The sequence below is a fragment of the Prenolepis imparis genome, unplaced genomic scaffold, assembly GCF_030444845.1.
Source record: "Prenolepis imparis isolate NDT839.2.m4 unplaced genomic scaffold, iyPreImpa1.0 SCAF_12, whole genome shotgun sequence".
Taxonomy (NCBI): Eukaryota; Metazoa; Arthropoda; class Insecta; order Hymenoptera; family Formicidae; genus Prenolepis; species Prenolepis imparis.
In genome coordinates, this window is record NW_028141170.1 from 8454158 (window position 1) to 8470193 (window position 16036).

Genomic DNA, 16036 nt, shown 5'->3' on the forward strand with positions numbered 1-16036 from the left:
ACATTTGGTTTTTAAACTCTATATGGAGCATTGACGATAATAAGTTACTCCTTTACATGGGTTTTCTCTTGGAACGCCATCCGTCTTTGCCACTTTTTACGCTTTATCCGCTCCATTTACTTTCATGATAATCTAACGATTGATTGCACGATTTAATCTACCGGACAGTAGTTCGTATTAATTGCGCCGCACATCAGCGCTGCGCATCTGTTCCACATCATCGATCGCGTTACATTATTTTATGATTATCTTACCCTAGCTTTTATATTATTTATGCACGTTCGTTCGATTAATGGAGCGTTCTCTAAAGTCAGATTTCGCCGACGTCAGCTTTTATCCTATTCATTCAGTCTAAATATAACGTCGAAATGAAATGTTTGGACACAAGTTGGTTCATTAATATAATCGGGATTATTTATAATAATGTACATATATACATAGAAATAATAGAGAGATTTTTCTCTCGTTATAAGTTTCAAAAAGTAAATTTTAATTTAGTAACATTAATATAAATTAAAGTACAGAGAAATGTGTCAACCGTGTTTATCAAGCTTTGATGTAGAAAGTTTACTCTCTTCCTCTCATCCGCACACGCCCACGTTTTTTTAAATTAACAGCTGCCCGCCTTAATTCCGCGCTCTCGCGAGACAATCTCGGTCCTTTCTCTGCCCGGGATGCTTTCCATTCCGGCCCCAATCTCCCGTTGTCCATTTTTTAAATATCCTCTGCAAGGAGAGGAAGGAAAAAAGCTGAGCGAGAGAAAAAGGGGATGGAAGAGCGAAGCTGGCGGGGGTCACGCGAGCTGACGCCGACACAACGCGCTGCTACCGGCGCCAACGGCGACGTCACAGCGCGTTTTAATTGCGCCGACAGAAATTGCGTGTTACCGTGTTAACAGACTGCTCCGCTCCACGAGAAATAAATTTACATTTTGTTGGTTCAGGTCGCCGACGCGCTCGCTCGCAACCCCCTCGCGTCCTTCCTGTTCAACAACAACCTGCACCCACGTATTCTCCTCCTCCTCCTCCTCCTCCTCCCCCTTTCCTCCATCGGGGGACTCAACGGAGTCACTCTACCATCGGGTTGACGTTCACTCGTTGATTTAACACGCGTATATAGCGACTGACGTCCCGGCGACAGCGCACGCTCCACCACCGTTTTCCTCAGCTAACTGCGATTTCCAGCACTGATCGCGCGGCGCGATCTGTCAATCACAATTAGGCACATTCGCGAAACCGTGCCAATAAAAGAGATATAAAAAAAGAGAGATATTTCAATATTTCTGTGCCCACCTGTGTGTCCCACAGTCATTATTTTCCAAGAAAATATTTCTGAAAATAATCAAATCGCGAGAGAAGAAAAGGATAATTAAGAGTCGTCAAGCGCAGGAAATAGGACGCGTATATTAATTGTATTATTTCTGAAAAGTTTTTAATTTGAAGTAATCGAAACGAGAAAAAAAATAGTATATAGGTCATTCATTATTGGAAAACGTATATTTGATATAAAATTATATATCTTTCTATTGATGATAATTGTGTGCTCAATGTTCGCTATGTATTTAATTCTATTTTGATGTGATTTTACTTCATGCACTTTGGACACTTATCAGAATTAATATCACTCAAGTAAGTCGAATTATTCTGTGCAAACTACACCCCAAAATATTCCGTAATAGCACCAGAAAGTGGAATAACAACGAAAATATTAGCCTTTATGTCTGGAAAGTGATGTATATAAGCGAGCGGTGTGCGTGCCCGCAGCATGTAACTATGTTCCCGAAGCACTTCCTACTGATCATTTAACGAGTTGAATATTCAACTACAAGCCGTGTAGCTAGAGCGAGCACGTAAGCAGAGAAATGATGGACGGGCGTATCTTGATCGTGATAATTCTCAAGTAATTGCCGCTAGGATAATAATTAACACTGAAAACATAAGATGTTATTCCACACCTGTAAATCGTGCCATCCATTAATAATTGCCTCTGGTATATATATTCGTTGGCATTATTTTCTACATAAACTATATATTTCACGACTATTCCTTTTATTGTTTTATTTTTCAAATTTTTCAAAACTTATCAATTTTTAAATAAATATGTTTGTATTATTTTTTATACAAACATATTTATTTAAAAATTGATAAGTTTTGAAAAATATGTTTGTATTATTATTTTTTCACTTATTTACTTATGACTTATTTCTACGGATACTACTCATATTATGATTCGAGCTTTTTAATGTTTAATTATTATTTTATTCTAGTAAGATATTAAATTAAATATTTTCTCTCTTGTTGTTTCTATAGCTTATGGTAATTTGGGGAGCATTCTCAGCGAGCAGGGTCGAATAGCCGAAGCGGAGGAAGCGTTCGTCCAAGCTCTTCGCTATCGACCGAACATGGCAGACGTGCACTACAACCTGTAAGTACCATATTCTAATTCTGTCATTCATATTCTTTTCGTTTATTTATACGATTTATCGACATTCGTGACATATACGAATCAAGCGTATATGTACTTGGCAAATACGAGAATAACGCGCTGGATTCCTCGAGCTTTGATTTTTTCTGAAGCTCCTAAACAAAAACTTGTGCTAGAGAGAAAATATATTTTTTATATTCTCTCTATGTGAAATATAAAATATCGTCACTATACTAATCGCGAAATTATTCTGCGAGATCTCTTATTATCTTATAATATAGATCTCTTATCTATATATTACTCTGCGAAGTTTCTTATTATATTAAAAGACTCAAGACTATAAAGAGTCATTATTTTTAACATCTCCTCCTTTTTAGAGATTTTAAATCTGTTAGGGATCTTAAATCTTTTTTGTAAATAGTTGTTTGAATTTAACCTGCTATCGATGAAATGCGAATACTGGTAAGAGGATTATCAGGGGATCTCTATATTTGACCTACTAATTTTTCCCCGATTTTTTGTTATCCATCACGATACGGAATATATTTGTTCGCGCTAAGCCGGTCCGGAAAACGGGGAACACGGGGAAGCAACTCTGTTTACTACTGTAGCCATATCGACCTCGAGCTTCTTAAGTACGTAATATCGGTCAGAGCGTATCCCCTTCCCGACCTCTCTCTCTCTCTCACGACGCATCAACGACTTCGTATAGAGCTTACCTAGCACGACCCCGAGAGAGTCGCTGAAAGTCCTTAGGGTCCTTCGATCGGCATTCATCATCTTTCGATGTTCCATCTACTAAAGGTGGGAAAGGACGCGGAAGCCTGTCAAGCCGTTGAGTCGATAAGCCTGCCTATCCTGGGCATCCCTCTGCGCGCTTCTGATAAGCTGGGTTACGTAGCACGTACTAGGCGCCACGTACTTGCCCCATTATGTACTCACCATAGACGTCTTATGTTAGTACGGTACTCCTACCGGTTGAATTAAACGATCGATAGAAAGTGATGTATCGATGCACCAATCGATAGCAAAATTAGTGATCAAAAACGAAATGATTTCGGGACACGCAACTGATGAAATAATTTTCTTGTAATAATAATCCTGATGGTTTCTCGAAATAACTTATTGTCTCGATATATGTGAGCATCCATATTTTAGTACATCGAAATTATATAAAGATTTCTTTAGATTATTTAGTGCGAAGAATGATCGAGAAAGCCAAAGTTGGCGCTATCAATAATGAAATAATTTTGAAAGATAAATAGATTAAATGTAATATGCATTAACGTCCATTTAAATTTAAAATTGTTTTTGAGATATATTTAAAATAAAAGTAATATATTATAGATATAGTCGATGTAATAAAAGAGCAAAATGATTCTAAAACAAAGTAGATAAAATATAATAAAATGAAATGAATTTCAAAAATATAAATGCTTTCTTTAAAAGGATGTGCATAATTAATAATTTAATTTAATTTCTAATATTGAAACATGATAGCACGTTTAAATGATAAGTTTATTGATTTCACTATTAATTCTTTATAATTGATAAATATTAATTATTTAAAACTACTTAATTATAAAAGAATATAATTAATTGGATCTCATAAATTAATAAATCGACGCGAATATTTTAAGACAGTTAAATGTGAGATACTAAAACGGGGTAAACGGAACTAGGTCAGTGTGTGTGGAGCAGAAAATTCCATATACATTATTTATTCAAATAAATTTGTCGATGCCGATGCTGCGGATAAAAAAAAGTTTTTTTTTTAAAAGAAAAACGATTTGAAATTCTAATAATATGGATATTCGCGATTATTCTTGAAGCACAAAAACACATCGTTTCTTGAAATAGTAACTTAATTCCAACAATAAATCTTACGTGACATGTGATATGTCCCATCCTTTTTACTTTTTTATTTTTGCGATACGATCCGTGAAATATATATCGTATGATATTTTTAAGCTTTGATAAAAAAAAATTTAAGAGGATTTGCTCTCTGATAATATACCTGCATTATAATTTTAATTTTTGCTCTGACAAAATTATTCATTATCATTTTAACTTCGGGCAAGAGTTAAAAACATTTACGAAATATGTGCGCGTGTGTGAAATCGTATTTACTTCGTTAAGTAATTACTATACACACGACTTCAACATGCTGAACCAGCGTACACTGCGGCTACAAGCGGTTACAAGCAAATTCCGGTGAAACCGCTCGTCCGTTCAGATAAGCCACACCCGACGTTTGTCCCTTTCCGTGGCACTGACGGTAATACCTTCAGGATCAGCTTTTAGAGTGAAATGAAGCGCGCTGTAATTATCTATCGCTAATTCTTTTAAAAAAAGTTTGCTTGTCATCAAAATTTCGGACATAATACGTCATAGTATCGATCTGCAGCTGGATATTAAAAATCAAAGGGGGTGAAAATACTATGTAATTTAGTAAAGTGGTAGACACTTTGCTATGTTATCGAGGGAAAAATTACAATCGTGAATATATGTCTTTCGTTACGCGTATGCTTTTCTTTCTATTCTATACATGTCGACCTATTCATGATCGAGCTCTCGTAAAAATGACAAGTCGGTTGATCATTTCCCAGTTATTATCCCTCTTGGTGATATACGGCGCGCAATTATCACCCGACGTACGTTATCGATATATGAATCAATAGCCCGGGAAATTTCCGTTTACGTCTCTCCGTCATCATCTTCGAGAAAAAAAGACGGTTAATAAGAAAGCGACGTATATCGCTCTCGTGCTCTTCGCGTTTTCCCGCGTTTTCCCCTCCGTTCGTTTTACTTTCTTCCGCGGAAATTTACGAGCAGATCAGATATATCGCAGGATATTACAGCTTGGATGCTATAAAGGAAATATAAAGTCCACTTCGTGTGCTCATGATTTTCTCTGATATATTAAATCTCTTCTCTTTTACTTATTGTTCTTCATATATATATATATACATCGCCATTCGGTTCTGAAGTATAGTTTGATTTCTCGTTACTTTCGCGCATCGAAGAAAACCTTCCGACCGACCGGATAAACCGCCCTTCCTTCAATGTCGATCCCAGTTCCGGCGATAGATTGATTCTCGCGACATGCTCGACATCAACGAGCGCGCTTGTTCACGTCGCGGCAATGACGTGATAGCGATTTTGCGCCTACCGTGTACCTCCACCTCGAGGTCAACTTCTAAGAAGACTGATGACAGACCTTACCCCCTCTCTACCCCGTCCCACTCCTTCTCATCCCCCGGAGCAGCGACGACGGATGTTGATTTATTAAAACCCTGGCGTGATCGTAAGTCATCCATCAGCGGCTGCCGGTGAATGGAAAATTGATTAGTCTTCGCCGCGTGTTAGGAAAACCGTGAGGGGGAGACAAAAAACCCTCTCCCCTGGCGGGTATCCCGAAGAATACATTGTAATTATGTATTACTCTGTTACTCCTGTCGGTAGGCGATACTTAATTAGCCCTTCCCCTCACGTCTCTGTTTTCCATTGTTATCACAACGCGATGGTTTCATGATGCGGGGGCGCGCGAAAAACGAACTGAAGAAAAAAAACTGAGTCTGCACAGAGCGAATAAGACGAGCGGGATAATTAGTAATCGTAGTGAAGCCGCGATTTTTCTCAATCTCGTGCAAATATGGAACGCCATTTATCTGACGCTTTTTACCTACGCGAACACAAGCGAATTGTTTTTCTCGCAATTACGAGGGGGGGCGACTCGAGTTTTAAATCATAAAGTCGACGAGGTAAATGTTTAAGCGACAAAGACTTGTCGCAGAAATTAAATTAAACTATCCAAGTTCTGTAGTCATCGTAGCAATAATTACGACAATAATTCCGCATAGCAATCATCTAAGATGTTCTCTGCCGCTAAGATGGCTAACCAAATTAGCTCACGACGCGCTTTGCTGCGAAACAGGAAGTTGATTCCCGGAGGTCGTTCAGCGGAAAATGGAATCGGTTGATTCGAGGTGGGAATTGACACCGCGTCAAAGGGGCCTCTCCCTCTCTCTCTCTCTCTCCCCCTCTCTCTCTCTCTCTCTCTCTCTCACTCGCTCTCTCGATGCTTAATTGTCGTCGTCGCGACGCTCGGGGCGCCTCGTCGTCGTAAAGCACCAGGTAGGCATGCGCCGTTATATGGTGCATTGACGTGCGAAATGGCACGGGGATGCGGGTGCATCGGAGAGAGAAAGAGGAAGAGGGAGAGGGAGAGAGTGAGAGAGAGAAAGGCGGAGCCGCGTCAAAGACCCCGTTGAATGCGTCATCGCGCAGACAGGTGAGGAGGCTTTCTGTATTACGTATCGCACGACGGATGACAAATCGTCGCGAGCGAGGGAGAAAACGGAGATCGCGGAGAGATATGGAATCTCTGTAAGCAAAGCCTGAATTTGAAGATTAACTCGAAATTAACTCAGCTGATTAGTCTAATCAGAGTTGCAAGTCTCAAAGACGCGCCGAAGGAACACGCTAATTGCGCGTCCCCTTTGTTGCTCTGACATACTGCTTATATACGGAAATAATTAACGATGTTAACGGGACATTTCACGGTGCATTTCAGTCCTGCATTTTTCATAGCGCGATATTGCAGTCGTCGAGTTTGTTTCTCGATATCGCGAGGTCGTATAACTACTGGGCCGTTGGACGCGCAATGGTATATAAATCATATTCTCTTCACATTTTCTGGAACAAAACGATTTGCGGGAGGGACTTGTTGCGGAATATATAGCTATTTCGCTTTAAAGAGAACGATTGAAAATTTGACAGACAATTTTTCACACGGAAATAATTACGTATTATGCTCCCTCTAAAATCTGTCTATGGCCGACTAATTACTAGCTTATACCACTAGCTATTTCGCACAGTGACTCGATTGTTCCGCGAATGGGCTCTTCCGTCCAAAAATGTACGGTGGAATAGCGCGACACAAAGCGAATATTATAAATTCACGATCATAAGAGGGAGTGTCATGTTCGCGCGGAATTTGCAGGTCTGCGGATAAAGCTCAGCGATGATATTCGCTGTCACGAAACATGACAACACGCGTGTGTCTCCTCTAACGTGTTCCCCGTTCGTCGCTCGCACGCATACACAGCTACAATAGATCAATAATTATAATTTTGTTTAGTCGCCGTAATATTGTGATGCTGCAAAGTGGATTTATATCGCAATTGCGAAACTCTCGTTAGATGATAAAATCGTGTCGGAAATAAACGATATGAAAATTGGGACGTGCCATTTAGCTGCCTCTAGCCGAAACCATACGCATTAAACCTCTTTGCACATACCGCTGCACTGTAATGCAGCTGATATACAGCAGAGTCGATGTATCATCTCGATAATGGACCGATTTCTAGGTCGGGCTACAATGCGAGCATGCAAAATTAAAAAGAGGGTCACATCGATTCGACGAATTTCGCCGACGCGCTTTAATTTGGAGAATAGAACAGAGTGTAAATGTTAAATAACTGCAACTATTAATCGACTTAACGTTTTACAAAACTTGTATTTGCATAAAAAATAATATTGTAAAAAAATATTTTACACATTTATAGCAATGTTAACGTTGCATTTTCTATATTAAATGAGAAGAGAATAGTATTCTCGTTATAATGAAAATACGTGATACATTTTTTTTATATCATTGCAATATGATTTCTAATCGAATGAAAATTATTAAAACGTAGCAACTCGAAATTCAGCAAAGTTTTACTCGGTATATCACAGACTCTTTTTGTCAGATGTTCGATTTTAGAAGCATTGTAGTGTACGATGCAGAATAATCCGGATTATCGTCATATCGGCTTGTATCGAGAACATTATAGATGGACTTTAAAATCCTTTGACCAGTCAAAATATCGTTATGCAACAGGTTTTGCTATGAACAAAGCCTTCTTTTAAATTGAAATTGTTGGTTTGTTAAGAAAATTAACAAGTATATATATCTTCATCATTTTTCCAGACCAATAGTCAGAAGTATTATAATTATACATGATGGGATCATTATTTCGGATCAAACATGTATTTTATTTTGATCTGCATCAACAATTTTTTAAAACATTTATTGCTTATATTTAATACAAAATTTTATACGCGTTAAACTGTCTGCACATTTATTGAGAAAACTATAAAAAAATATAATAATCACGATCGCATCTTGAAATAGACCTTATGATTGATCTTTCTTGGTCTTTATTTTCTTTCTTGAGAACAACAGATATTTTCTAGTAAATTCTTTATAAATTATCTTGTTTCTTTATTTTCTTTATTCGGCTCATAGAACATCTGTACATGCAATTATAATACAAATTGTAATGCAAACGATGCAATGAAACGCGAACGGTGCAATTAACTGCAAAGTGTAAACTGAAAAGGATTCGTTAACGAAATATTCACATAAAACTGAGATGACCTCATGAGTCAAATTGCAAGACGGTGATAGGCGGACGCGAGGGTGCGGAAGACGGGACCGGCGAATTGAATGGGAAATTGATGGGCTTCGTCCTTGTCTGGCATGTACGAGAACGCGCGCGCGCATCCGCTGTAGACCTCCTGGAATCTGTTGTCCTGTTGATGTATACAGACTGTAGGCACCTGCAGCCGACCGTTCTCGCGATCTCCTCTCGTCCTGCTCCACCTCCTCCGGCTTGTCCGTTTCAACGGCTCTCGGTCTTGTTGCTACGTGCGTTCCTCAGTTGTATAAAGGCTGATTCGTGCTCTTTTATAGAAATATATCAATAGAATTTGTATTGACCGACATACGAATCGTTTGCAGCACGAATTATCACGGCATAATAATAGATAGTGTTAAAATTAACGGAGCAGAATTTTTTCCCCGATATTGATATAAATACCAGCCCATAAAATTCTTTAACAAAAATATAAAGCTCTTCAATTTATTTATAGTAATTGCTATGGACGGTCAATAGTGTAAATTATGTATAAAACGACATTGTTTGTACATTTCGCTTAAATTTATTAGAAAATGTCATTCCAATCCATAGATAGCTAAAGAAGATAAAGAAAATATTTCTATTAAAATAATTTATTAACAATTCAGAAGAACATATAAATAGATAGTAGTTAGTAATTCATTCAACCGCGCGTTATCTGTATCGTGTTTTACTTTTATCAAAAAATATTTAATATAATAAATATATAAATAAAATACATTTAATACATATATATAAAATACATTTTATATTTAATTCATTCAGCGTTGGCGCGAAATGTAACACCGTGATGATCCGTGACGTGAACTTCGACATTAGATTCTCATTAGTGAGAACGCTGACGTGTTGCTAAGCGTGAATCGGCCTTAAACCGTCATCGTCTGTATCCGACACGGTGTTTGTCCGCGCCGGCCGCTTGAATATGTATCGTCTCGACGGCGCTTTGATTGTGCACCCTCGCTCGCATTTGCATACGGGCCAGTCCGAGCCGGCTCTTCAGAAGATGCAACAGCGTGCCACCTCGCGCGAAGGCGAGCGTCGTCCATTTGTGCGGTCGGCGTTGACGTTTGCGCGTTTCTCTCCTCCGCCGCGCGAGCTTTTCGCGAGCTCCGACCCTTACCGCGTGCTTAATCGTAACGAAGGGAATTTAATGCGCCTCTTGTGCAAGATGAGAATCTCACGTTGCGAGAGAGACGGGCTGTTCGTTCAAGTATGCGAAATTACGACCGGTTTACTGCTGGGTAAGGTAGGGATGTTCGCCTTCCTCGTTTGATTGTCAAAGAAAGCGTTGTTGTATAGGAAATGTACAAGAGAGAGTCTGCGACCTGACTCGCTGAAAAATGGATGCTTGTTTCGTCAGTTTGACTATATAAAGAAAGATAGTTGGTGGAAAAATGCATGAAAGAATCGCCGATCTATATAGCGCTAATAATTTTTATATTTAGATATTAATAGTCTCTTTGGTTTTATTGTCGACCCAGATATTAAAAAGAACATCGCTTTCTGATATTACAGAAAAATTTCAAAGGAGAATAAAACTAGTTTCTAATTTCCGTACGGGTTTAAATGCAAGATGCGTACTTAATAAAACGTAAAAACGATTGCGAACTCTCCCGTTACATCTCCGTGTCTCTTAATTAACGTTTCTGTCCCGCTGTTATCAGCTCTTAACGTGACCGCCGTAACGCGTAAGCTCATTAGGTACATCGAAGGACACAAACTCACCCTCGTACGTTGTACGGAAAATGGCGAGGCCCGAGATGCATCGTGCACTCTTGTCCTCGTCCTTGGCATGCACGCGAGACCGTGCCTTTACCACCTTGAACAACCTGCCTAAACTTTAACCGCTCATGCCGGTGGTTGGTACAGAGGTATTATCTCAGACTCCCCCGTCTGTGTTATCAGATACCACCTCGTTGGCGGTACCGCCGCGTCGTAACCCGACTATCCCCCGTCTTTTCCCATCGTTTCATCAGGGCACGAAAGAAAGACCATCAAGAGAAGCTTACTCGAACAAAAATTTTAAATGTCTAAAGGAAATTTCAAAGATTTTCAACGAACGATCGAACGATTTTATGTGCAAGTTTTGAACGTCTCGTTCGATGTGACTTTTAGTTTTATTTATTTATTTTTTTTTTTCGAGGAAAATCTATGATGTCGATTTTAGCCGTTCTCCCCTGCATCAGATGGAGCTTAAGCTGCGATAGCGTGGTTTAACTTACTAGCCGGTTTTAAGCTTTTCCGGCTGAAATATTTTCTTGCGGATTATAGAGACTCGTGGCGCGGTGGTTTTATCGGTGCATTTGCGTTTGTCGGTCATAAACACCGGCTGAATGCACGAATACAGGCAAAACCCATTTACCCGTCAGTTCTCTCCGACTTTACGCCGTAGAGTATGAAGAGATGGCATGTATTAGAGGCACATCAAAGTCGCATAAACTTACTGCTACGCGGGCAATTATCGCGCGCCAGACATATCGCATACTAGCGACAGTTATGCGCGAATATCAAGTTGCGCGTCGTGTTAGGAATCCTGCGGTGAAGCGACGTTCGCGTCTTCGAGGCTTCGTGACTGAAGAAAACGCTGAGAACTATCCGGAATATCGATGAGCGTATCGGGATATATATCATGAAGAAAGGACAGATTCGAGAAATGTTTACTACACACGTAGCACATAGCGAGCTGAATAAATCTTGACTAAATATCATTTGGAAAACTATATAGGAAAGAGAAGAGAACGAAAAATTCCACAATATAATGTCACAATAAAATTCTATTTTATACCATTTTATATACATATATAAATGCAACAATTATCCAAAACTTGTAAGTTTGTAATTAACGTGAATTTATCATTATTTCTCTAGATTGTGAAAATTTTTGTTCTTTTATTATTTTTTTATTATTTAGTTAAGCAGAATAAATCTATTGGGTTATAAAGTAAGCCACGTTAAAAAATATATTTAAAGGTAAACAAATTTACAACCTCGCAAAGTCCTTCCATACGCACGAAAACTCCATATCGATTCTCTTCGGTCCCATCAGATCGGAGGGCCGTCAAAATCGCGAACAGAAGGCTGGCCTGTTAGTACAAATTGAGAGAAAACGCGTATCTTCGAAGAGGCGGCCGCGTTCCGATATCTTTGATCAGGAAACTTCTGTACTTCTGTCGACTTTATTGACTTTGAGACGGGCAAGGAGGATCGAACCGGGCGATTTTTCTTCGTGACTGCAACACGAAAGAGCACATATAGTCGGGCGTAGTTCTCGTAGCGTCTTTGACCGATTAAGCAACCGCTAAGGTCACTCGGCGTTTCAACTTCGGAACAAGTATTGACGTCGAGAGATCGGCGAAGGTACGGGATAAGAAGACATCGTCGAAAGAGCCCTTCTCTTCCGGGAATCTCGAACTCGACCGCAGAAACGAAAGCCACTCCCGAGAGCGTCCAGGAAGATCAGGAAACAATGCAACTTACGAGTCGATGAAGCGGATTATCGATCGGGCCAGGGACGGGTTCAATAGAATTTTATGGAGACACGTTTTCGGCGGCGTTATATGGACGAGGAGCACGATTGATTAACGCTAAACAAGATAGACAGGATAAACAATAACACTCGGGTAATGCAAACATCATCTGTTGTTCAAGTTGTGACATATATGTATTGTGTGGACGAAATATACAACTATTGCTAGTATTACTAAAGGAAGAATCAATCGCGTCACATTGGATAAAAGACCGTAGTTCTTATTATATAACACGATATTGACTTGATTTTTTATCATCTATGAAAAATCGCGAGATGGATCGCAGGTCAAGGATCAGAGAAATATTCCAGGAGGTCGACAAACTTGCCCGTTTCATAAATCATCGCGCAGTTCGTTCGCGATAGTTTGATATATTAATCCGTTAAGTTGGAGAATTTATCGAGCTGAAACTTGGTTTAATCTCGGTCCAATGTAAACGCAAGACACTCGCGCCCGTGCTCGGTGTAATGTACACCGAGGCAGATACACTGCTAGAGGCAGGCGAAGAAGATGCGAGCAGAGTTGTGTGAGCTATGGCAAAAGGGGAATAGAAAGAGCGAAGGGTGGAAAGAGAGAGACGAAAGAAACGAGAGGGGATCGTTTAAAGACCCTAAGAGCGACAAGACACGAACTGTCCTGGAGTTATCTACCATCTTGAAGCGGAGCTGCAGGCAGGTTCGTCAAGGTAAACCGAGTTCATGAATTAATTAGTCGGCAAACGACAGCACGCTCGTTGGCGAGGGCTACTTCAGGACAGGAAAGGGTCGAGGTTCTCTTACTCGACGAGTACATACACGGGCGCAGACATTGGCTTGAGTGGGTGAAATCGAAAGTGTAATAAGGGTCCCTTTATAACGACACCGGAAAAAGGCGTAATTTTCTACTTTGGCCCGAGTTAATAAGTCTTAAACGATCAATCAAATAATTTATATTTTACAGAATATTTACTAATGACATTAGCAAATAATAATTAACCGGTATTTACGAGAACAAAGGATAATATAAGCGACATTTAAACTTTCCAGAAATCATAATTTTGCGATATATATTTGATAATCACTATCGTTGAATTGATAAATAATTTTAGGATCATGTTCCATTGCGATAATAGCTGAAAATATTATAATAATTTAATATAATTTGATAGCGTTAATTATATAAATTGCAGTCTAATTATTTTAATTACTTTTTTAGTGTTTAACTTGTTTATATTATATTTATATATTTTATATACAGTAAAATATAGATATAATATGAAGAAGTTAAGCTACGAACGTAAATCATATAAAATATTAGATATTTTTTTCAATCGACAATTTTTATATTTTTTATATAGAAAATTGAACACTTTTTTACAAGTTTCATCTCATGCCACATCGCGTAACTTTTTGTTCTTATCGTCTACGTAATCAGTATTCTATTGTAAGAAAAACGCAAGTATCAAAGCAAGATAATTAATAAATAAGAAGATTAACAAATTCATACGGACGTTACGCAAGCGAAACGAGGCCGTGAAAAAGGCACTGAATTTTTGACAATAATGTAGAGCGATAACGATGTCGAGCTTCAGGAATAACGGGAGCAAGACAACGAGAGTGGATAAGGAGAGACAGAAGGCGCATAAACTACGACACCCGGGGGCACGTGAATTCGCAAACACACGGGAGGGCGAAAAGGGGAAAGAATAACGCGGAGGTAGCACTTATTGGAACTCAGACATCCCTCAGGATCGACTGAGCAGTGAATAATACAGAACGATACGTATCCACTGTTTCTCAGTCGTACCTACCGATAGTATCCGATCCCTCGGCGCTACCTCGAATGCAGAGAGAGAGGAAGATACATAAAAATAAATCTAAAAGTAAGAGTAAGGGAGGGCTGGAGGGAAAGAGGTGATAGTCCAGGATATGAGAAGAACTGGCGCACGTGTGAGAGTGAGAGATGATGGTGCCGCGCGCGTGAGGACCTCCTGCCAGATCCCAGCACGAAACTTTTCGAGAGTTCGTCTGATGGCACTCCGGGGAATCACGCACGCACGGAACGATCCTTCTCGAAGATCCTCATAATATTTCTCGAAACCTTTCAAAATTCTGTAGAAAAGATTCTTCCCGCATCCGCGTCGCGCTCTCGCTTTTATGTAACGAATTTCCAACAGCGAAAAGTGAGAATTTACGACATCTATCTATCTTTTTCCTCGATTCGCGAAATTGGATCATAATCAAGAGAGAGCTGATTGCCCGTTACGATTTGCGGATTCAATTTTGTGGCGCGATACAATTGATTAATTAAGACGCGAGGCTAGTAAGATTTATTTTATAATTATATATTTTAGAAAACTAGAGAGGATCTATTTATTCGCAAAATATTTTACAAAGTTTGTTTTCCTTCTATTTTTTTATTTTTTTATATGAAAATAATACAATTTATTATATTTATAGAAAGATACATTTTTAAACATATTTTGAATGCATATATATTTTATTTTAAATACATATATTAATAAATAGCCATCGTGAAACAGCTGATCGCTCTCTTGCCACCAAAAAAACATTATTTTTAAGTAAAGATATGCGTAATAATGTATTATATTTATAAAAAGATACATTTTTAAACATATTTTAAATGCATATATTAATAAATAGCCATCTCGTAAAACAGCTGATCGCTCTCTTGCTGTAAAAAAAAACCGTGAAAACGATCAACTTTTGCACAGCATCTGATTTGATTAACACTGCCGAAAAACGCAAATGTCTTTTTCTGCTCATGAAAAAGAGCACGAGGGCTTCAAGATAGGGTGGGATCGTCCGATATCCAGTTCGCACCAACGAGAAATCAAATTGCGCGAGATAGAACTTAATGTATTCTCCGATACTCGCGCGGGAACGATTTATTCGACTCGTGCCCGAAATAATACCGCAACTACAAACATCCGTGACAATTTGGCCGATGAACGTGTCTCGTTATGTCGTCCATCCTATATGCAATTTCTCCTCGCGAACCAATGGACCGATCCGCTGACCGAGTAATAGCTATATCAAGTGACGCGTGTCTCTCTTATCGGATATAGAGACGACCTTGCTCTGGTCAACCGCCTCTCTTTCTCACCCTGGCACAATCAACGCCGTCCAAGCGGTAACCACTTTTCCCGCGTGTTCTCTATAATATCCCTCTGTATTATCTCCTCTCTCGGCTATATCTCCTATAGCCTCTGTAATTTCCTTTTGCTCACTAAATTGCGCAATCCTGCGTGCATTCTTGGTGAAGGACCCGATCAAACACAGAATTGATATTGCTCATATTATCTATTAATAAAGCATACCAATCTGCAAATATATATATGTTCGATGAATTTAAGTAAATAAATATTTCACTATTTAAATGGATTAAATGATATTGTAATACTATATCCTTTTCCGCGATATAAATTTTGCAGTTTTTGTCAGTCTCATATTGCGCAACACGATCGGATTAATCTTCCACAATGCGGTAACGATATTGTTTCAGTATTTCAACGCATATTCTAATTATATTACACGCAGAGTACGACCGGCCTACATATATACCTCTATAGTATTCCGCGATAAACCGTAACGAATCACCCGATACGGGGGAGCGCGG

The 16036-nt window shown here is 39.1% G+C and overlaps 2 protein-coding genes across 10 annotated transcripts in view; one reads left to right on the plus strand and one right to left on the minus strand.

Moving 5' to 3' along the window:
* The window catches only part of Tmtc2 (Transmembrane O-mannosyltransferase targeting cadherins 2), a 299799-nt gene that overhangs the window by 220676 nt on the left and 63087 nt on the right, over positions 1–16036 (plus strand). For all 7 annotated transcript variants that reach the window (XR_014426625.1, XM_083052298.1, XM_083052297.1 and 4 more), the window contains one exon: positions 2310–2424. Coding sequence is in view for 6 of the 7 variants with exons in the window: in XM_083052298.1 (XP_082908424.1) it covers positions 2310–2424 (115 nt within the window). In the remaining variant the exon portion in view is untranslated. The remainder of the gene's footprint in view (positions 1–2309; positions 2425–16036) is intronic.
* The window catches only part of LOC145944155 (UDP-glycosyltransferase UGT5), a 185772-nt gene that overhangs the window by 4223 nt on the left and 165513 nt on the right, over positions 1–16036 (minus strand). Inside the window, exon 4 of one of the 3 annotated variants that reach the window (XM_083052309.1) lies at positions 8761–9157. The exons of 1 other annotated variant lie outside the window; for it this stretch is intronic. The gene's annotated coding sequence lies outside the window, so the exon portion shown is untranslated. Of the gene's footprint in view, positions 1–8760; positions 9158–11759; positions 12122–16036 lie in introns of those variants that run through there. One more of the 3 variants, XM_083052307.1, reaches the window with a different exon arrangement.